Here is a 22,639-nt window from a genome sequence, read left to right on the forward strand (position 1 = left end):
TGAGAGGCAAGTGTGCCGCGATCCCTTTCATACACTCCCCGCCAATCCGCTGGGAAAGTTATCTCCTGCCCTATTTCTGTGTGAGGAGATGGGAGCTCCGCAAGCCTGTGCAGGCTGCGCTCCCCTCCAACCCCCATTGTGAAGCATTCACCTCCCTCCTGCAGTCACCACTGACAAAGCTCTTACTGGCGGGACAGACTGCAAGTATCCCTGCACAGTCTGGGGGACCTAGTGACCGTGACAGTGACAGAGTGACTCCAATTGCGCAAGGCTTTGTCATTACATTCTATCGTTCAGGCTCCACCTCATCTCATCTGAGGAAGCAGGGAGACTCCACAGTGAACCGGGAGTCTATCGCAGGATGTGGGAGTGTAGGCAACTATGCTGTCTCATTGAACATTATATTTCAATATAGTAGCCTATTTATGTTAAATAGATTATTTTCAATTCTTGGCAGTGATTTATATTAATATTTTTATTTTGACTTCCTACTTTTTTGTTTAAAAGGATTTAGAACTACAAACTAGTGTTTATTACTTAACATAATATAACCAATCATATCTACTTTTGAATGTTACAAAAAGAAATCACATTCAAAATAAAAATCTGTAGTCATCACTATTGACCAGAAGAGGGCAGACTTGTCATCCAAGATTTTTTAGCTGCGGAGGATCAGCTTCTTTCAGCTCTGCTCTCTCCTCCCCCTGGCTCAGTGAATCACCCTCCCATCTTTCCTCTCTCACACACAAAGAAGAGCTGCTGCTCCGATGAGAAGCCTGTGGATGTTTTCAATGCAAGAATATAGGGGGTTTCCCTTGCAAAGGATTTATATTTCTACTGCACACATACATGGATTGTTAGGAGCATGCTTATTTTCTACAAACCATAAAACAAGGATTTAAGATATGGACAACAAGAGCTTTCCAAAGGCTTGGAGATGGCAAGTAGCATTTTCCATTATGCTTTGTAGCTGGGGCTGGGTCTCTGGGCAGCTTCGCTATTCTGTTGCTGAGGAGTCAGATCTAGGGACTGTTGTGGGGAATGTAGCTCAGCATTTGGGGTTAAACTTGGCAGATATTAATAAGAGGAAACTGAGTTTAGGATCAGAAGGGAGCAGCAGATATTTTGCTATTGATCAGAAAACTGGAGCTCTGACTGTACATGAGAGGATTGATAGAGAGAGTCTGTGTGCGTCCAGCCTGAGCTGTTTGCTGCATCTAGAGGTTGTGGCTGAGAACCCTCTGGAGCTGCACAGTCTGGAAATTGAGATTTTGGATATAAATGATAACTCACCAGGATTTTTAAGCACTAATATAATAATAAATATTACAGAATTAGTATCCAGTCCTGGTGCACGGTTTCAATTAGAAACAGCAAAGGATTTGGATGTGGGTAAAAATGGTGTTAGTCAGTACAGATTAAATCCAAATCCTTATTTTTCTCTGTTTAAAAAGATTCGTAAGGATGGGACCCTCATTGCAGAATTAGTGTTGGAGAAAAGCCTAGATAGGGAGGAAAAAGCCAGGCACACATTAATTCTTACAGCCATCGATGGCGGAGACCAACCGAGATCAGGATCAACACAGATATCTGTGATAGTGTTAGATATTAATGACAATGCACCAACGTTTGATCTGCCAAGTTATAAAATCAGTGTCCTGGAAAATCTTCCTTTAAATACAGTTGTGATCAAATTAAATGCATCAGATCTTGATGATGAAACAAATGGTGACATTTTATATTCATTTGATCAACATACATTGGATTCTGCAAAGAAAATATTTGAATTAAACCAACGTACTGGGGAGATATTTATTAAGGGAGCAGTGGATTATGAAGAGTCTCATTTTTATGAATTGTTTGTTAAGGCAGAAGACAAAGGATCTCCCAAACTAGAGGGACACTGTGTTATTCAGGTGGATGTACAGGATGTGAATGATAACATCCCAGAAATTATATTTACCTCCAAATCTAATGATGTAACTGAAAATGCACAATTAGGAACTATAGTTGGGTTTATTTCAGTTAAAGACATAGATTCTGGTAAAAATGGAGAAATTAAACTGGATGTATCACCGGATTTACCCTTTAGATGCCAGGCCATGTCCAATCGTTACTCACTGGTCACTAGTGGACATCTGGACAGGGAGCAGGTAGCACAATATACTATTATACTGACTGTGTCTGATCTGGGGTCTCCATCACTAAGCAGCCAGACTACAGTCACCATTAATATTTCCGATGTTAATGATAATCCTCCAGCGTTCCTACAGACTGCTTACACTGCCTCCATAGCAGAAAACAATGAGCCTGGCAGACTGCTATGTATAGTATCTGCTGTAGATCCAGATGAGGGAGCTAATGCAAACCTGATCTATTCCATAGCTGAGAGCCACATAGACGCTTCTCCTGTCTCCTCATTTGTCTACATTAACTCCGACACCGGGAATATTTATGCCCAACGTTCCTTTGATTATGAGCAATTCCAAGTTCTACAGATCACAGCAAGAGTGGAAGATTCTGGGTCTCCAAAGTTATTCTCCAATGTCTCTGTCTTCATATTTGTTCTGGATACAAATGACAACTCTCCCACTATATTATACCCAGAGAGCTCAGGGGAAATTATTGCTCAAGAGAACATTCCCAAATCTGCCTCTGCCGGTTATCTGGTCAGTAAAGTATCTGCAGTGGATCTAGATTCTGGGCACAATGCCTGGCTGGTCTATAGCCTCGCTCAGCCTGCCAGCCCGGCTTTGTTTCACATCTCTGAGTACACAGGAGAAGTCAGAACTCTGCGGGGTTTACATGAGGCAGATACCACAGAGCATCGGCTTGTGATATCAGTCAGTGACCACGGGGAACCTTCTCTGTCAGCTACAGTCACTGTGCTGGTGACTATCATGGATCATGTTGTACAAGAAAGCCCCAAATCTCATGATTTTCTTACAAATTCTAAATCAGCACCAGACATGACCTTATATCTTATTATTTCTCTTGTTGCCATTAGTGTAGTTTTCCTTGTTACATTTACTATATTACTTGTGAGGTGCCTTAGGAAGAATTATTATAGTGGTTGTGGGTTTTGCTTTTCTACCAAATCATTCTCTCAGTCTTATATGGATCAGTATAAACCAACACTTTACCTGAACACAGACGGGACTTTAAAATACATGGAAGTGAGGATGGCTGCACCAGAAGCACCAGGACCGTGTTATCCAACATGTTTTCCCACAGCAACAGATAATACAAACTTCACTATGACAAAATCACTTCAGGTTCCACAACTAAATAATATGGTCATGGAGACAAATCCATCTTCTGACTCCAGCTGGTTCAATGAAACAAACCAGGTGAGATCACTGAATAATTGTATCTGTATCCATTTCTATAGATGTTATTTTCTGTCTTTCACATAATCCATTCAGATTAGAAGGTCTTAATTTCTTTTATTATTGTGTTATATTTGCAGCAATCTAATTTAAGATAACATTTGTATGCACCTAATAATCCTGTCCTATAAATCTTTAAAATTATATTTTCTGAAGTTCTTCTAAACATGTTTTTATTTCATCATAAATAGAGCATCATACTATAGTTCTTTGTGGAGAAAAATTTATCCATTTGGACTATGTACTAAACGATAAATCTGGCTCACAAAGTGGGAGCATAACTTGGGTTCCTAATTCCCTTTTCTTTTCTTTTTAAATATCTTTATTGTTTGAAGAATCAGTTCAAAAGTATACAAACTATGTGTCGTAGTTTACTTTATATCTTTTTTTTTACATGGCAATTGGATAACTGCTTAAATTGTCTTCTTTGAAATTTGATCCTTAAAATTTGATATGATAGCTGAGTATGTGTAACTGTAGTTTTTTTGTTCTTAAATTTCTGGAATTTGAATTTAATTGGTATCAGAAACCAAAGCTTAACAACAATATTTATTGCAGTTGGCCTGCATCCACAGTGCGTCATTGACGCAATGTCTACCAAATGCCCCAACATGTTAGGTCAGTGGTTCCCAAACTTTTTTGAATCACGACGCCCTAGAGTATCAGCATTGTTTTCACGGCACCCCTAATTTTGTTTGTTATTCAGAAATTCAGAAAAAAAATAGTGAAATAGTAAAGTGAAGTCAATTTTGCTTACATTTCACCCTTAGGCTCAGTTATGTGGTAGTGGACAGGTTTGCACTTCTGTTTGTTCACATATTTACATTACATTGACCATAAAATAATTTGATTTGGTGTTGGACCACCAACCTGAGGCCCCCCTGCAAGTGTCCCAAGGCACCCAAGGGTGCCACGGCGCACAGTTTGGAAACCACTGTTAGGTGATCAATATGGCAACATGGCTGGGGCTTTCCATCACCTTTAATATTCATTTACAAGCTAAGTCTAAAATGGTCTGCTAGGTTTTCATTTTATTTGGTGTCCTTTTTATTTGTCAAAATATTTGATTATCATGGCATCAATGATTATGCTGCATATAAAATGCATTTGTTGATGTGCAAATTAAGTGCTTGTAGTTAGCATCTCTGACAATATACAGGAGTGCTGACATTACTGGGAATGGCTGTACTAGATTGATTCTCAATATATAGCAGTGACGTGCTGTGAGGTAAATGGCTTGGGAGGCACTGGCTAGTGTCAGAGCCAGATTTATAGACACATATATGAACCTGAGGATTCATGTGGGCATTATACAGAGGTGCAGCAGTATATAGTGCTGGCAATTGGGTGAGTTTTGAGCAGGGATGTGCAGAAAAGGTAGACAGGGGAGGCAGTGCCTCACCTGCCATACACTTTTAACTCCAGTGTTTTGGCTATAAAAATGATTAGAATAATACAAAGAAGAAATTTATATTTTCTTTAAACTTTTCTTATAATTTTTATAGCCAAAACTTTGGAGTATACCTAAGTATGACAGGAGAGGCTCTGCCTCACCTGACCACACATAACTGATAAAGAGATGGCAGATCCCCTTGATTCCTTTGTGTTTTTGTTTCAAAACTATTGCAAACGGGGATGTCTTCATTTGGGATATGTTTTGATATGATGCCTACACAAAAGAATTTGTACTGCGCTGATGTTGGAGTACAAAATATATACTGTATATGTATGTAGTTATGTATGTATGTATGAGGAGTTACTGTGATCAGTTTATTAGTGCTGGGAAAAGTTTAGGGGCATGTGAGAGACTACAACCCCCTATTTACTTTACATCTATACATATGTCCCAACAATCAGAGGTACCCAGATAGGATGGAGGATGTGACCACAGCACAGTGTGGGCTTTTTTAAATGAAAATTCATGCTTTTGTAGTTTGACATATCCCTACCCTAGCAAATCCTATAAGAAACTTCAGATTGCGGGATGGCAGGAGATTCCTCCAAAATCATAACTGTCCTGACAAAACAGGGCTGGTTGGGAGGTATGACTATGTACAACTATGTATAACCAAATACTGTTGACAATTATCATGTAAAGTGAAAGCTGGATGAATGTTTGACTAAAGAACAGGAGACAGAGTGTTGTACTCAATAGTGTATGCCCAGAAGAAGGGCTGGTAGGCAGTGGTGTAACTCATGTTCAGTCCTTGGATTGTTAGATGGTATGAAGGTACAGGGCCAAAACTAGGGTTATGCACTGGTGCTGTCACACAGAGCACAAGGCTCTCGGGCTGGCACCATTGCCGCCCCACAATCCTTTCTTCTGGCTAGCAGCTCGTCTGGAATGGCATCCTGCAGCCATGATTACTGCTGTTGTGCCACTAGAACATACTTTAGACATTCCAGACAGGCAACCTCAGTCTGTTCAGCTGATCTGGATCATCCTCAGGACACTCTAAGTCAGCACTGCAATCACTGTTGCTGCTGGCCCCAGCCCCTCTGTGCGCCTTAATGACGTCAGGTGCTAAGAGAACAGGCCAGCACAGGTCACATTTAAGCCCTGTTACAGTTCTGTGAAGGTATGCAAGCCAGTGATGTGTGGTGAGGTCAATGTCTTGTGAGGCAGATGGGTCTGTGTTGTGGGAGCCTGTCTTACCCCCTAGTCACTGTAACTGTCCCCTTCACTACACTAAACTTCAGTGTCCATTGATTCTCCTACCTGCATCACAGTCTTCTCTAGTTGCTGCCGGCAAATCTCTTATCTCTAAACACTGCAGTGCACTACCTGGTCACATGACACATCCAAGGTATAGCCCACATACTCAGGGACATGCCTCTATTAGCTCTCTTTCTGTGCAGCTTACTGCCTATGGTGTGATCCCGCCCCAAGCTCTGCAAGCAGTGTCTGACTATACAGAAGCGAGGCTGAGCTGTTGCTGCCTTATCTCTCGTCTTCCTGCAGTCCCATGGAGCTCCACAGAGCTGGTGAGTGTTAACTATAAAAATGATTACAATAAAGAAAGAAGATGTTTATCAGTTATAAATATCTTATTATTCTAATCATTTTTATACCAAATCTCGGAGTATAGTCAAATAGTGGGAAAAGCTAGCAGAATACAGTGCTTAGTTGTCATAGAAGGAGTATTAGGGACCTCTTTTCAGGTACTGTGCACAGATCTGGAGGAGCCATATATTTAAAAAAATGAATACAATCAGAAAAATTGAGATAAGGGCTACTAAAACAGTGCATAGGTTGATCCTGAAGTCAAGAGAGACTTCCAAGAGTTGAACGTTCACAATTTAGAAGAGAGGAACAGAGGAAGAAAAAAACACTCAAAGATACCAAGAGTATTAATGGAACTCTGGAAGGTGGAATTTTTGAAAATAAAAATCTTGTTAGAACATAGTAGGGCCATGCTTTGGAAGAAGTCTGTAGCACAATAAAACAATTTACTGTAAAGGCACACATCCACTAGCTGATTTCTATGAGCGATTGAACAATAACGATATCATTATCATCCCAATCGCTCATGAATCGTGCATGAATTGGCCAGTGATGCACGCTCCCGCTGGTCGTTTCCGTCATCAATCATCGGCTGAACATGCTGAGCAACCTGACGATAATGTCAGGTTGAGCATGTTAGGAGATGATTGATGTGCCTACATTCGTTCAGTGTAGGCACATCACAGACTGTCAAACAACTGCGCGATTACAATGTCGTAATCGTGCGGTCGTTTTTTGGTCTGCTAGTGGATGTGTGCCTTAAGAATGCATGAGACAAACATTTGTATTGTTAACACTTCTATAGAAAATAAATACATATTTGAAAAGAATATGTTGTAGTCTCCTGATGAAAGAAGACATTTCATGAAATGGCTGCGCGGTTTAAAAAAAGTCTAATTACAGCATGTCTTGAAGGTGACTTGTAATAATGATCACACTGTTTTATGATGTACTGTAGTGTTCACTCTAGCTCCGGCGTGAGGCAGGGCGCCGGAGCTAGAGAGGGCACGTTCGTGCGCGCGCCGAAGCCGCATGCGTGACCGAGAAGGGGGCGTGGTCATCAAAATGGGCCGTGTCTATAAGACGCATCCCCTTTTCGTCTCTTGGGGGCGTGCCCGACACTTACGGACACGCCGGGCAGCCCCCAAGCCCTGCAGACAGGGAGAATAGATGCCGGGCGCATGCGCCCGGCGTCTATTCTCTGGCGGTGACCGGGTCACCGCACATTTCTTCACCCGCGGGACACTGCGAGCCGCGGGTGAAGACGGCTCCCTCAGGCTGTTAGGGCAGGGCGCTTTTTGCCCTCCTACTGGAGGGCAGGGCGCTTTTTGCCTTCCAGAAGGAGAGCAGGGCGCCGCGCCCCGCTAAAACAGCCTAGCGGGAATGCTATACTGTATTTGAACTTCCTGGCACATACTGTAGGCTTCTAGAGATTCCATAACAGTATTTTGGGAGCACATAACATAATTTAAACTATGATTAATTTATCTCTCCTCCCTATTTCATTTCATGAACCTTTGCTAATCAAATTAGGTGCAATGCTATATCGCCCGGAATATATTCTTTTATGTTGATATATGTCTTTGGCGTTATAGCAAAATGTGTCAAGATGCAGATATTTGTGACAATTTATATATTTGTAATATATATTTGTATAAACTACTCACTCATGTTTATTTTTCTATTTTATATACAGTAAGTACTCAAATGGACAAAATTCAACAGAATAAAGTAATACAGAACATTTTGGGGTATATTTACTAAAATGCAGGTTTTTCAAAGCGGAAATGTTGCCCATAGCAACCAAACCGATTCTACATATTATCTTCTAGAAGGTGCTGCAGCTAGATAAATGATAAGTAGAATCTGATTGGTTGCTATGGGCAACATCTCAACTTCTAAAATACATCACTTTAGTAAATAAACCCCTATGTGTCATCATTTTATAACTCAGCAGGTTTATAAAAACTAATACGTTCAAAAGGACGGGATGTACTAAGCAACACACCTGTGATGTCATACATTTCCGGCAATTATCGGATACATATCCATATGCATTAATTGTTCCATCCCTTGTTATTATAATTAACCGTTTCTGATTTTCTTTCTAGTATAAGTAATTATAAGATACAATGAGCAACACTTGATGCTAGGTCTTATATAATTCCCAAATAAAACTAGATGAATAAGATCTGAAGTTCTAAAACAAATTTTATGACAATTAGCAAATTGCTTAAAAATAAAACAAAATAATATCTGTTTTTTACTGCAAAGATTACTATATTTTTTAAACTGAAGTTATCACTATTGGCCAGAAGAGGGCACACATGTCATCCAGTCAAAATTTTAAGCTGTACTGTTAGATCAACTCATGTCATCTCCACACTCTCCTCCCCCTGGCTCAGTGAATCACCCTCCCATCTTTCCTCTCTCACACACACAAAGAAGAGCTGCTGCTCCGATGAGAACCCTGTGGATGTTTTCAATGCAGCTGAGGAGGCATTTTTCAGCAAAATTATGTATTTTTACACTACAAATATACTTGGATTATAAAAAATGAGTATTTTATGCCAGCTAAGAAGAAGGATTTAAGATATGGACAGCCAAAGCTTAACAAAGGCTTGGAAATGGCAAGTAGCAATCTCCTTTCTCCTTTGTAGCTGGGGCTGGGTCTCTGGGCAGCTTCGTTACGCTATTGCTGAGGAATCAGATCCAGGGACTGTTGTGGGGAATGTAGCTCAGGATTTGGGGTTAAACCTGGCAGATATCAATAAACGGAGACTGAATTTGGGATCAGAAGGGAGTAGCAGATATTATGCTATTAATCACGACACTGGAGCTCTGACTGTACATGAGAGGATTGATAGAGAGAGTCTGTGTGCGTCCAGCCTGAGCTGTTTGCTGCATCTAGAGGTTGTGGCTGAGAACCCTCTGGAGCTGCACAGTCTGGAAATTGAGATTTTGGATATTAATGATAATGATCCTATTTTTTTAGCTAATGACCAAGTTATAAAGATTACAGAGCTAGTAACAAGCTCCGGTGTCCGTTTTCCATTGCGGACTGCAAAGGACCTAGATGTGGGAAGTAATGGTGTTAGTCAGTACAAACTGAATGCAAATCCATATTTTTCTTTGTCTATAACAAATCGCAATGATGGAACTCTCATTCCAGAATTAGTACTGGAAAAGGTTCTAGACAGAGAAGATAAAGCAGAGCACAGGCTTATTGTCACTGCTTTTGATGGGGGAAAACAGCCCAGATCTGGGTCCACTCAGATATCAGTCATAGTATTAGATATTAATGATAATTTACCAATGTTTGATCAATCACAGTATAACGTCCATATCCTAGAAGATATACCAATAAACACAATTATTCTTAAACTAAATGCCACAGATCAGGATGAGGGGGCAAATGGTGAAATCCTATATTCCTTTGATCACCATACTTTGGATTCAGCTGAGAAAATATTTGAAATAAACTCAAACACGGGAGAAATATTTGTGAAAGGAGATGTGGATTATGAAGTATCAAAATTGTATGAATTATTTGTCAAAGCTGTAGACAAAGGGTCACCTACACTAGAGGGGCGCTGTGTAATCAGGGTGCATATACAAGATGTAAATGATAACATCCCAGAAATTATATTCACTTCAAAAACCAAAGAAATATCTGAAAATGTCCCAATTGGAACAGTTGTTGGGTTTATCACAGTCAAAGATAAGGATTCCGGGAACAATGGAGAAATTAAGCTGGATGTATCACCGGATTTACCCTTTAGATGCCAGCCCATGTCCAATCGTTACTCACTGGTCACTAGTGGACATCTGGACAGGGAGCAGGTAGCACAATACACTATTATACTGACTGCGTCTGATCTGGGGTCTCCATCACTAAGCAGCCAGACTACAGTCACCATTAATATTTCCGATGTTAATGATAATCCTCCAGCGTTCCTACAGACTGCTTACACTGCCTCCATAGCAGAAAACAATGAGCCCGGCAGACTGCTATGTACAGTATCTGCTGTAGATCCAGATGAGGGAGCTAATGCAAACCTGATCTATTCCATAGCTGAGAGCCACATAGACGCTTCTCCTGTCTCCTCATTTGTCTACATTAACTCAGACACTGGGAATATCTATGCCCAACGTTCCTTTGATTATGAGCAATTCCAAGTCCTACAGATAACAGCAAGAGTGGAAGATTCTGGGTCTCCAAAGTTATTCTCCAATGTTTCTGTCTTCATATTTGTTCTGGATACAAATGACAACTCTCCCACTATATTATACCCAGAGAGCTCAGGGGAAATCATTGCTCAAGAGAACATTCCCAAATCTGCCTCTGCCGGTTATCTGGTCAGTAAAGTATCTGCGGTGGATCTAGATTCTGGGCACAATGCCTGGCTGGTCTATAGCCTCGCTCAGCCTGCCAGCCCGGCTTTGTTTCACATCTCTGAGTACACAGGAGAAGTCAGAACTCTGCGGGGTTTACATGAGGCAGATACCACAGAGCATCGGCTTGTGATATCAGTCAGTGACCACGGGGAACCTTCTCTGTCAGCTACAGTCACTGTGCTGGTGACTATCATGGATCATGTTGTACAAGAAAGCCCCAAATCACATGATTTTCTTACAAATGCCAAATCAACAACCAATTTGACTTTGTATCTTATTATTTCCATTGTGGCAATCGGTTTAGTATTTCTTGTTACCTTTGCTATATTACTTGTGAGGTGCCTTAGAAAGGATCATTATGACAGTTACTGTGGATTTTGTTTGCCAAACAAATCACATTCTGAGAGCTACATGGATCAGTATAAGCCAACACTTTACCTGAACACCGACGGGACTTTAAAATACATGGAAGTGAGGATGGCCCCACCAGACCCACCAGGACCGTGTTATCCAGTTTGTTTCCCCTCAGCAAATATCCCTGATTTTACATTGACAAAACCACTCAGTGCTACCCAAATTACAGACACTGAGAAAGAGAATAATGCCTCGGCTGACTCAAGCTGGTTTAATGACATAAACCAGGTGAGATAATATATTATTTTTATGCTCTATTTTCTTTGCTTGCAGCTTACAGTATGTTTTATTCTTCCCACATGTGGGTTACCATGTGATTACAATGATTTTACAAAACCTTGTTTCATGATGAGTGTATATTTTAAACAACTTGTAAAAAAACAGTATACACTTTGATTCGTTTTCATATTATTTTATTCGATTATTTCACTTTAGTATTTTTTCATAGTTTTTGCCTACTTTTGGATAACTCATTAATGTAACCTGCCTCCCAACATGTAGTATCCATCCAGTCCTTTTCAATAACACTGAATAGGGATGGTCTATTAAACAGTACTGAGGATGACTTTAAGGGGTTTATTACTAACGTGTGGGTTTTTAGAAGTTGAGATGTTGCCCATAGCAACCAATCAGATTCTAGCTATTATCTTTTAGAAGGTATTAGATATATGATAAGTAGAATCTAAAATATACCCCTAAGGGTTCAGCTCCCTTTTGCCGTGGGCTCATGGGACATATCAGCTCCCGGATTCAGGTAACATTGAGGTCTAAGGGAAGGGACCCCCCTATTTACTATACAAGCGGGACAGGTTCAAAGTGATGTGCAGTCCAATAGTGTATAATCTCTTCTGATCCTGATTTGAAAACTATAATATCTTGTTAGATTACTGTATTCGCAGCAGTCATTGTCAGCATTTCTTTTTGTTATATCACAAATAGTAATATTGATTAAGTAGATGATCTCATATATAAATAGATTATACATGCTATTCACTGCTCTTAGAAATGTCTAGAGCAGATCCACAGTATACTGTAAGTGTCATTTGTTATTATAATATATCAGATATTTTACAATCATGACGTACAAAAATTTGGTTTCTATACAGTTACATACATTTAAATAAAACATTACATTTAAAGATGAGCTGTGATGAAAAATTCAAATAATAGATTTATTATAGCACAATAATACTCCAACTTTTTTATTTTGCCATCATTTGATGTCACGAATGAAACTAAAATATAAATTAAGATTTTCGGCATATAACGCCCTGGTGTTTATAAAAATGAGAAAATATAATATACCTTGGATCAACATTAGAAAATGTAAATTCAATAAAGTAAAAAAATATTAGCAGCATAAAACAAAGACACATTCAGCCAATGAAACTAGAAAAAAAATATAATGTGCGCTTAATTATTCTGGTAAACTGGCTAAAATCACCATGTTTACTATATAAATAGTATGCTAGACACACGCCCATTGATATGAAACCCCCCCATGCATTATGGCCATGCCCTCATGTCATCACTGTATGTGAAAATATATTGATCTAAGTTTGTAGGGTGTTATTAAGTTTATATGTGGAGTAAACTATAATCCAGGTTTGTAACTATGGGTGTGCACCTCACTGCTTGGAGAGGCACTGGGCTTCCAGCTCTACAATCCATCTATCATGATGTCATCACTTTATATGTGCTGGGGGCAGCATGAGCCAGCACAAGTACAGCAGTGCCCTGCTATAACTCTACTGCAGTTGGATTCATATTGCAGTTACTGTATTCTTACATCATACTTCTGGGTGGGGATAGCTAAGTTAGTTAGGGGGGTGCAGCAAAGTGGGCAGCGCAGGGAGTGTGATGCAATGATTGTGTCTTCATGACCCCATAATTCAGTTTGAATCGCATCATCAAGCCACACAGGACCACTCATTTCACTCAGGAGTGGGCAGCAGTGGCGGGTGACCTCCGGGAGATTTGCCTTCTCCGGGCATCTGGGAGAGCCACCTGAGATTCGGTAGAGTAGGAAAGTATGGTTTACATTGTATTTGCACTGTCTGCAATTGCCAGTTCATGTGGGGATGCATTCCATACAGTAGTTTAATGGCTCTTACAGCTCAGTTCCATTTTTGCTGCTGAATCTCTTTTCTTCCAACAGCAATGGGTGATCCTATGTCCTTTGTGGTGACAGCAAACTGATTTGGTTCTTACCGTTTTCTATATTTGCCATTATTATATGATTTTTACACAATTTAAATTAATGTAACCAGAGATGTTCCATAACCTTTAGTAATTTAATAGCTAACACATAACCCTGGGCTAATCCATTATAATCTAAACAAAATGTAGGATGACCAATTACTTTATTTCTGAATACGGTCTTTTAGCCAATAGCACATATTATATGTTCTAGGTTCTTCAACTTACGCTGTAAGAAGTTATAAGGCACAGTGTAAAATGTTTATGTCTATTCAGTTTACTATTCCCTAGATAATTCACATGGATTTGTTTGACAAGATCGTCCTTTTGTAAATCCAGGCAGGCTGGTGCTGATTGTTTTATTTTCTAGAATATACTGTATCTAAAGTATTTGGCAGCATGGTTGGTGTAATGTTTAGCATTACTGCCTCATGACACTACTAGGCACTAGGTATGATCCCCATCAAGGGCATATCTCTGTGGAGTTTGTATGTTCTCCCTATATTTACGTAGGTTTCCTCCAGGTTCTTCAGTTTTATCGCACAATGCAAAACACACTGGTTAGTTGGATTCTGACAGTAATTAACCCCAGTGTATATGTGTGTGTCAGTGCCGTCACAACGGAGGTGCGGGGGTGCGGGCCGCACCCGGGTGTCACCTGCCGAGGGGTGACACCAAGGTGCAGACTCCCCCTCAGTGACAGGAGCCACTACACTGTAGTATTAAGTTCAGCACTTGGCTCCAGACACTGTGAGGGAGCCACTGGTGTGTGTACAAGTGATAGGGAAACTAGATTGTAAGCTCCACTGGAGCAGGGACTGATGTGAATTACAAAATATTCTCGATAAAGACCTGCAGAATACTGCATATGTACACAATATAAATAACTATGAATATGGTACTGTAACTTAATAGCCCCTCAAATATCTTTCACACCCTAGGTGTTAAGGTGCCCATCCACTAGACGATTAAGTTGGGCGATTGAACGATAACGATCGTTTGATCGTTCAATCATTCATAAATCATTTGCAAATGGTTTGCAAAAATGTCTAAAACGACCAGCGATGTGCGTGCCTGCTGGTCATTTAGACATCTATCATCGTGCAAACATTCTGGAGAACCTGACGATAACGTCAAGTTGAGCATGTTTGCAGATGATTGATGAGCCTGCACTGAACGACTGCTCGTTCAGTGCAGGCTCATCACAGACTGACAAACAATGTCGTAATCGTGCAGTCGTTTTCAGATCTTTAAGTGGATGGGCACCTTTAGATTTACAGGGTTTTACTGTAGTTGAGACCTCAGTACTTTTTTGAACATAGGTACCAAATTTGCTCTACACCAACCCATTTGAACAATATCACTTGCAGAATCAGTAGAATATTATACAAAATGATTTAGCAATGACCCAGCTATGTCCTCATCTCACAGCATGTACAACATCTCACAGTGCATCTAGGTGCTTTATTCACATTTCTTATTGCTAATATATGATGCACCAAGGCTTCTGCTGTGGTCCCTCTATTTCCGACACCACCCACAGCCCCATAGGTTTCTATAGGGCTGCAAAGCTGTAGATTTATAGAGCAGTCTGGCCCCGCAACTAAAGGTGCATACACACTAGACGATATGCTCCCTGAGCGTTATCGTCTAGTGTGTCCCCGGCAGGCTCTGCTCAATGTCGTTCATGACATTGAGCACAGCCGCTGAACGATGTCATTAACGATATCGTTCAGCGCCGGGCTCTCTCCCCCATTCCCTGACATGCAGCAACCTGACGAGATCGTCAGGTTGGCCTGCATGTCAGCCCGATGAACGATGATGACGAACGACCCGCGGGAACGCGCGTCGTCGTCATCGTTCATCTTTTTGGGCTTAAAAATGGACGATAAAGTGGACGACTGAACGATAACGATATCGTTATCGTTCAGTCGTCCACTTTATCGCCCAGTGTGTACGCAGCTTAACACCATCTGAAGATAGCGTTAGCCTGTTGTAGGTTATGGGCTACATTTTGCAAAAAGAACCGGGAAATGGCCATCGAACACTCTGATGCGGTCACTTTACTCCGAACACACCGCAGGGATGAGCTCTTTTCGAGGTCCCTGTCCCTGCATGTGAATGCTAATACGTTAGAGCGGTATATAATTTCTTACTGCAGCAAGTAGCTTCTCACTGAGATACTCAGCTGCCATAGCAATAATAACCTGGAACAGTAAAGTGTAACGTACATCAGCAGGCCAGTTTCTGATGATTTGCACATGCAGTAGTGGCCTAGCCAGTTTATGTAGGCAGTGGCACAGAGAGCTTAGAGTTGGGATTTTAGTCTCTCTTCGTGAATAATAACGATATAGATAAAAAAAGAGTTCAATATAGACATAAAAAAAGAATAAATATCTTTAAACAAGAAAATATATAATATACAAAACAAAAAAAGTAGTCTCCCGCACTTCCATCCATCTCCAGTACTCCTCCGTGGACCCCCCTCCACCCACTCACAAACCCCCGCAGCCCCCTTCCACCTGCTCGCAACCCCCTGTGGCCACTCACATATAAAGCACAAGTGGGCGGTCCGGTGGGGTCCAATGACGCAATTTGCGGTGAATCACGTTATCGTAGCCCCGCTGCCCATATTACAATGCCTGCTTTCTCAGCACTGTATAGCGGGGGTCATGGCCATGATGATGCAATTGTGCTGTCATGCCCCTGAACCACCCACTTTGCGGACCAGCAAAGTAGGTAAGTATGATACAAAATTAATATCTTTTTTTCTAAGATTTGTTTCTGTTATTGCCTACTTGAGTCATTGATAACAAAATGAATATTGTGTCAGTTAACGATAGGATGAAATACCTGTTTTCCCATCATGTAAGGCTACATGCACTTTTGATAAATAATCCCCATGTCCAGGACACGTGTTACCTCTGCCATCCTTGGCATTTGCCTCTATCAACAGGCTGTAAGGGGCAGGTAAAACATTGAATAAGTGACATAATCATCTTGTTGGTCACCACGGTACCCTTGAGTGAAACCGATGACATGGAGGGGCAGGAGCTGGTAGCTTTATACACGTTGCTGTCTGCTGCTCCTCTATGTTTTAATGTGCTGGGGTGCAGATCTGTCTACAATATCACAGGCCAGGGGGGTACATTGTGGGAGGGCTGACGGATTTGCCTATGTCTTTCTATCTCTCTCTTTGGGGGAGATGTATCAACCCTTGGAGAGAAGTAAAGTACCAACCGATCAGCTTCAGTCTGTGTACAAGCTGTGTTTGAAAAATTACAGTTAGGAAATAAATGGTTGGTACTTTGTCTACTGTATCTCCACTTTATCTCTCTCCAAGGTTTGATACATCTCCCCCTTTATGTGCACCGTAATTATGTTTGTGGATCAACTCCAAGATACATTTTACAGTTTTGCCCATGAGAGATTTAAAATATATTATTTTGATTATTTATTTTTGTGTTTGACTTAAAAATAAGAGTTTGCTTTTATCAAAACTACTGGGCCAATATTAAAGTAATTATTCTCTATATTATTTTACATAACCAAAATGAAGTCAATGTTTCAATGTAACTGTATTTAAGGCATTCTGCATTGTACATCTTTCCAGCTTTGTCTATCTTTGGTCCTAGAAAAATATCCACCTGAATCTTACTTCATCTGTTACCGTTTGCTGTTTAAAAACTAGATAGGAATTAACTACTTCTTAAATGAGCATTAAATCTTTAAAAAGAAGTATTTAGTACCAAACTATTTGTTAACTAATTAGGTTACATGTTTAAGGGTGATACTTTCATCCTCCAATCATGGACCCTAACAAATATATGCTGGCGAATTGCTGCTCTTGTCAGGGCCGTAGCTAGGGTAGTGCGGCCGGTGCCATGGCACAGGGCACCACAGGTCAGGGGGCACTGTTTGGGCCTGTCAAATTTATTTTTATTATCATTCTTGCTTGTAGCTTCCTCTTATTTCATCTCCAGCATCTCCTGGCCTCTCCTATCTCTTCCCTGACCCTTCCCCATGAAGCCATGGCCCTTTTTTGGGTGCATTATGTCCCTTTGAAGAATGAGGGGGGCGCCAATGTTCTTTCTGGCACAGGGCACCAAAAAGTCTAGTTACGGCTCTGGCTCTTGTACTGCTTTTGGTAATAAACTTTACATTTATTTAAAGTCGAGTGTTCTAGATATTTTCCTTATGTAAAAATAATAATAATTTTTATAATTATTTGTATTATTTTTTCCTTGACACTCTAAATTCTGGACTAGTTATTAAGCAAACTGTGGCCCGCATTTATCAGCGAAGCATAACCCCTTTAGCGCTCACTAATGGGGTTATGCCATCCTTTCTGGATTTAACAAACAGCGGTAAGCTAAGATTACTGCTGTTTGTCACAGTATCGATCTCGCCGTCTTTTGGATGGTGAGAAAGATGCGGTCCCCATTGCCGGCAATGGAGACCCGGCACTGTGTTTCCGACTTCCAGGCATTGCCGGGTCCCCGTGTCGTGCACATGTGCAGATGGACCATTGCGCATAGCATAACCCTGGAGCCCTGTTGCTGGCAGCATTAGGCTGCCAGCAGCCCAGCGAAGCACCGCGCAGAGGAGGAGGTCTTCGCTGGACCTCGCCGGAGGGGTAAGTATTGGTAAATACCAGTAAAAAAAAATTGTATCACAGTGATAATAAACAAAAATTTGTGCTGGTGTTTACCATCGTAGATAAATGGGGGCCTCTGTGTTTATATGTTCTCCTTTCAAAATTAACAAAACATTGCCGATTTCAAGAGAAAAGATCAATCTTTTTGAGCATTTTTTTTAACACAGGACAGAAACACAAATTTAGCTTGATAACTTTTTTCTGCATACTGTATTCAAAATTCAGCATTAAGATATACATGTTTATAATTGCAATCATCATTATTGACCAGAAGAGGGAGTACCAGTCCAGTTTTTAAGAAACACTACTGAATCTCCTCACATCAGCCTTATACACTCCGCCCCCTGGCTCAGTGATTCACCCTCCCATCTTTTCTCTCACACACAAAGAAGAGAAGCTGCTCCGATGAATACCCCTTGGATGTTTTCCATGCAACAGAGGCATTTTCAGCAAAATGATTTAGGTTGAAACAACAGACTCTTTTGGATTATATAGAGGATGTGCATTTTCCACCGTTTAATAGGAAGGTTTTAAGATATGGACAATCAAGGGTCTACAGTGTCTTGGAAATGGCAAGTAGCATTTTTCCTTATACTCTGTAGCTGGGGCTGGGTCTCTGGGCAGCTTCGTTACTCTATTGCTGAGGAATCAGATCTAGGAACTGTTGTGGGAAATGTAGCTCAGGATTTGGGGTTAAACCTGGCAGATAAACGGAGACTGCATTTGGGATCAGAAGGGAGCAGCAGATATTTTGCTATTGATCAGAAAACTGGAGCTCTGACTGTACATGAGAGGATTGATAGAGAGAGACTGTGTGCGTCCAGCCTGAGTTGTTTGCTGCATCTAGAGGTTGTGGCTGAGAACCCTCTGGAGCTGAACAGTCTGGAAATTGAGATTTTGGATATAAATGATAATTCACCATTTTTTTCAAGTATCAATCAAGCTGTAAAGATTACAGAGCTGGTAACAAGTCCTGGTGTCCGTTTTCCATTACATATTGCACAGGATCTGGATGTAGGAATTAATGGCATTAGCCAGTATAGATTAGATCCAAATCCATATTTTTCTTTGTTGGTTATAAATCGCAAGGATGGAACCCTGATTGCTGAACTAGTGCTGGAAAAAATCCTAGATAGAGAAGAGAAAGCAGAACACAGGCTTATTCTCACTGCCATCGATGGGGGAGATCAGCCCAGATCAGGGACCACTCAGATATCTGTTATTGTGCTAGATATTAATGATAATCCACCAATATTTGATCAGTCACATTTTAAGATCAGTTTATTAGAAAATGCTCCTTTGAAAACAGTTGTCCTTAAACTTAATGCCACCGATTTAGATGAGGGAACAAATAGTGAAATATTGTATTCATTTGATCACCATACTTTGCAGTCAACAAAACAAATATTTGATTTAAATTCCCAAACTGGTGATATATTCGTCAAGGGAATTGTAGATTTTGAAGAATCAAACATTTATGAATTATTTGTCAGAGCAGTAGACAATGGTTCACCTAAGCTAGAGGGACGCTGTGTTGTGCAGGTGGAGGTACTAGATGTGAATGATAACATCCCAGAAATCACTTTTACCTCTAAAAATAATCACATTTATGAAAATGCCCCAATAGGAACAGTTGTTGGGTTTATCGCAGTCAGAGATAAAGATTCTGGTAAAAATGGAGAAATTAAACTGGATGTATCACCGGATTTACCCTTTAGATGCCAGCCCATGTCCAATCGTTACTCACTGGTCACTAGTGGACATCTGGATAGGGAGCAGGTCGCACAATATACTATTATACTGACTGCGTCTGATCTGGGGTCTCCATCATTAAGCAGCCAGACTACAGTCACCATTAATATTTCCGATGTTAATGATTATCCTCCAGCGTTCCTACAGACTGCTTACACGGCCTCCATAGCAGAAAACAATGAGCCCGGCAGACTGCTATGTACAGTATCTGCTGTAGATCCAGATGAGGGAGCTAATGCAAACCTGATCTATTCCATAGCTGAGAGCCACATAGACGCTTCTCCTGTCTCCTCATTTGTCTACATTAACTCCGACACTGGGAATATTTATGCCCAACGTTCCTTTGATTATGAGCAATTCCAAGTTCTACAGATCACAGCAAGAGTGGAAGATTCTGGGTCTCCAAAGTTATTCTCCAATGTTTCTGTCTTCATATTTGTTCTGGATACAAATGACAACTCTCCCACTATATTATACCCAGAGAGCTCAGGGGAAATCATTGCTCAAGAGAACATTCCCAAATCTGCCTCTGCCGGTTATCTGGTCAGTAAAGTATCTGCGGTGGATCTAGATTCTGGGCACAATGCCTGGCTGGTCTATAGCCTCGCTCAGCCTGCCAGCCCGGCTTTGTTTCACATCTCTGAGTACACAGGAGAAGTCAGAACTCTGCGAGGTTTACATGAGGCAGATACCACAGAGCATCGGCTTGTGATATCAGTCAGTGACCACGGGGAACCTTCTCTGTCAGCTACAGTCACTGTGCTGGTGACTATCATGGATCATGTTGTGGAAGAAAGCCCCAAATCTCATGATTTTTTGACTAATATGAAACCTACACCAGACATGACTTTATATCTTATTATTTCAGTAGTGGCCGTCAGTGTGGTTTTTCTTGTTACTTTTATTATTTTGCTTGTCAGGTACTTTCGAAAACAAGATTATGACAGCAGTTGTGGTTCTTGCTTTTCAACCAAACCACATTCCAGGGATTACAAAGACCAGTACCAACCTACACTGTACCTAAACACAGATGGGACCCTAAAATACATGGAAGTGAGGATGGCTCCCCAAGATCCACAAGGTCCATGTTATCTGACCTGTTTCCCACCCTCTTCTGAAAATAATGATTTCACATTAAGCAAACTATTACATTTCCCAAATCTGAAAGACATGGTTAATGAAACTGAGCCTTGTAGTCTAAACTCTTTGGATGACCTAAAGCAGGTGAGACATATGTTATACAGTATTTACAGTATCAAATACAATACAGTATACAGCATTATTAAGTATACGCTATATTCACCATGTACACATGTAGATAGTCAACAGCATGATTTTTATTTATTAGAATTTTTTCATATATATATGTGTGTATGTGTTTGTGTGTGTGTTTCTGTATATATGTCAAATGTTAATACTATTAAGAATAATTGCAATGTGCATTATTTTCAAAACATGTCATTAGATTATAATTAATTAGGTTTCCACATCTAGAGTGGTCATGGTCACTTATTTTTACATGCTAAAGTATATGAAATTTTGTGACATTATAGTCTCTAGTCAAACTGTAGCAATTTTCGAAAGTTCTCATTTACATTTTTATCACTGACAGTTGTATAAAAAGACTTGTGCACTAGTAAAATATGGAATAATCTTCCAGTCTCGACCATACTGTGCCCTTTAGGAGATGTTTCTGTATTCAACTTTACAGTATTTGGGTCAAGATTTTATTTTACAGAAGAATAATTGCAGTGTTATATATATGATTTTAAAGGGGACCTTCAAATACTTTGATTATCTTTCTGTCAATGTATGTTCGACATACTTATTGATTAATAAATAACCCACCTCACTACAGTAGCAGCAATGCATGGTACAGCAACTTTGACTTCCTAGTTGCCTTCTCTCCACGAATGTCTGGGAGGCCTCCTGAACTCCAGAGAGAACAGGCAATTCCCTGCAAGGGCACTTAACGGCCTAAACGGCAGGTGGGCACAGGACGTGATAATGCAAATCGTGCCTTTAAGCCACACAATTTCAATGAACACAGGGTGGGCAGGGGCATGATGAAGCAATATGTGTCACCTATATTGCTTGCCCGCTTGATGATATGAATAGTGTTGTCAAGCCCCATCCACTTATTATATGGATACATCTCTTCTGCATCTCCTAGAAGGGAGTTATGGAAAGCAGGCTAGTGTTCTCCTACATGGACTTTTAAAATAATTGTTTTGAGTTTATACTTTTAGATATCAGTGGGTTTTCTAATCTACTGTACAAGGTCATTCAGAAATCAACATTGGCATCAAATCTCCTCTATACAGTGTATTTATTGTGGCATAAATTAGGATATTCTAAACAAGTGACTACAGCTGATCCAATGCATGCTGGTCCTGTCGCTCTACCTGTGACTGACAGGACTGGTTTCTACTTTGCCACTGATTCAGATGTACTAAAATGTAAATTGACATTTAACACATAACATGCCAGTGAAATGAATGTAGTATGATCTCAAACCACAGTTGTGTGATTGAGAGTAAGGAGCACAAGGGTCCTGTCAGGGTGGTCCGTAAATGATGGTACAGACAGGCTGAGAGCGGTCATCTGCCAACTGGATTTTTGAGTACACTGGTTGTTTTGTGTGACACGTGTTGTGATACCGATCCTTTCTGCCAAAATCCATTCTAATACCACTCTTTGGAAGCAACTTGATTTGACATGAGAAACCTGACACAACTAATCTTATTATTTTTATAATAAAACTGTGGCAGAAACATTATAATATCACCTAACCATGAGACTTTATACCAGGGAGCAGTGAGATTC

The 22,639-nt window shown here is 40.5% G+C and overlaps 1 protein-coding gene across 27 annotated transcripts in view; it reads left to right on the forward strand.

The window, feature by feature from the left end:
- LOC148506021 (protocadherin gamma-B5-like) overlaps positions 1-22,639 on the forward strand; it is a 519,059-nt gene that overhangs the window by 429,502 nt on the left and 66,918 nt on the right. Inside the window, exon 1 of one of the 27 annotated variants that reach the window (XM_088447410.1) lies at positions 762-3,350. The exons of 24 other annotated variants lie outside the window; for them this stretch is intronic. In XM_088447410.1, coding sequence (XP_088303536.1) covers positions 906-3,350 — 2,445 coding nt within the window. In that variant the 5' untranslated portion in view covers positions 762-905. Of the gene's footprint in view, positions 1-761; positions 3,351-8,848; positions 11,434-18,508; positions 21,038-22,639 lie in introns of those variants that run through there. 2 more of the 27 variants (XM_088447411.1, XM_088447420.1) reach the window with 2 other exon arrangements.

The sequence above is a fragment of the Taudactylus pleione genome, unplaced genomic scaffold (assembly GCF_031769625.1).
Source record: "Taudactylus pleione unplaced genomic scaffold, aTauple2 ptg000431l, whole genome shotgun sequence".
NCBI classification, from domain to species: domain Eukaryota; kingdom Metazoa; phylum Chordata; class Amphibia; order Anura; family Myobatrachidae; genus Taudactylus; species Taudactylus pleione.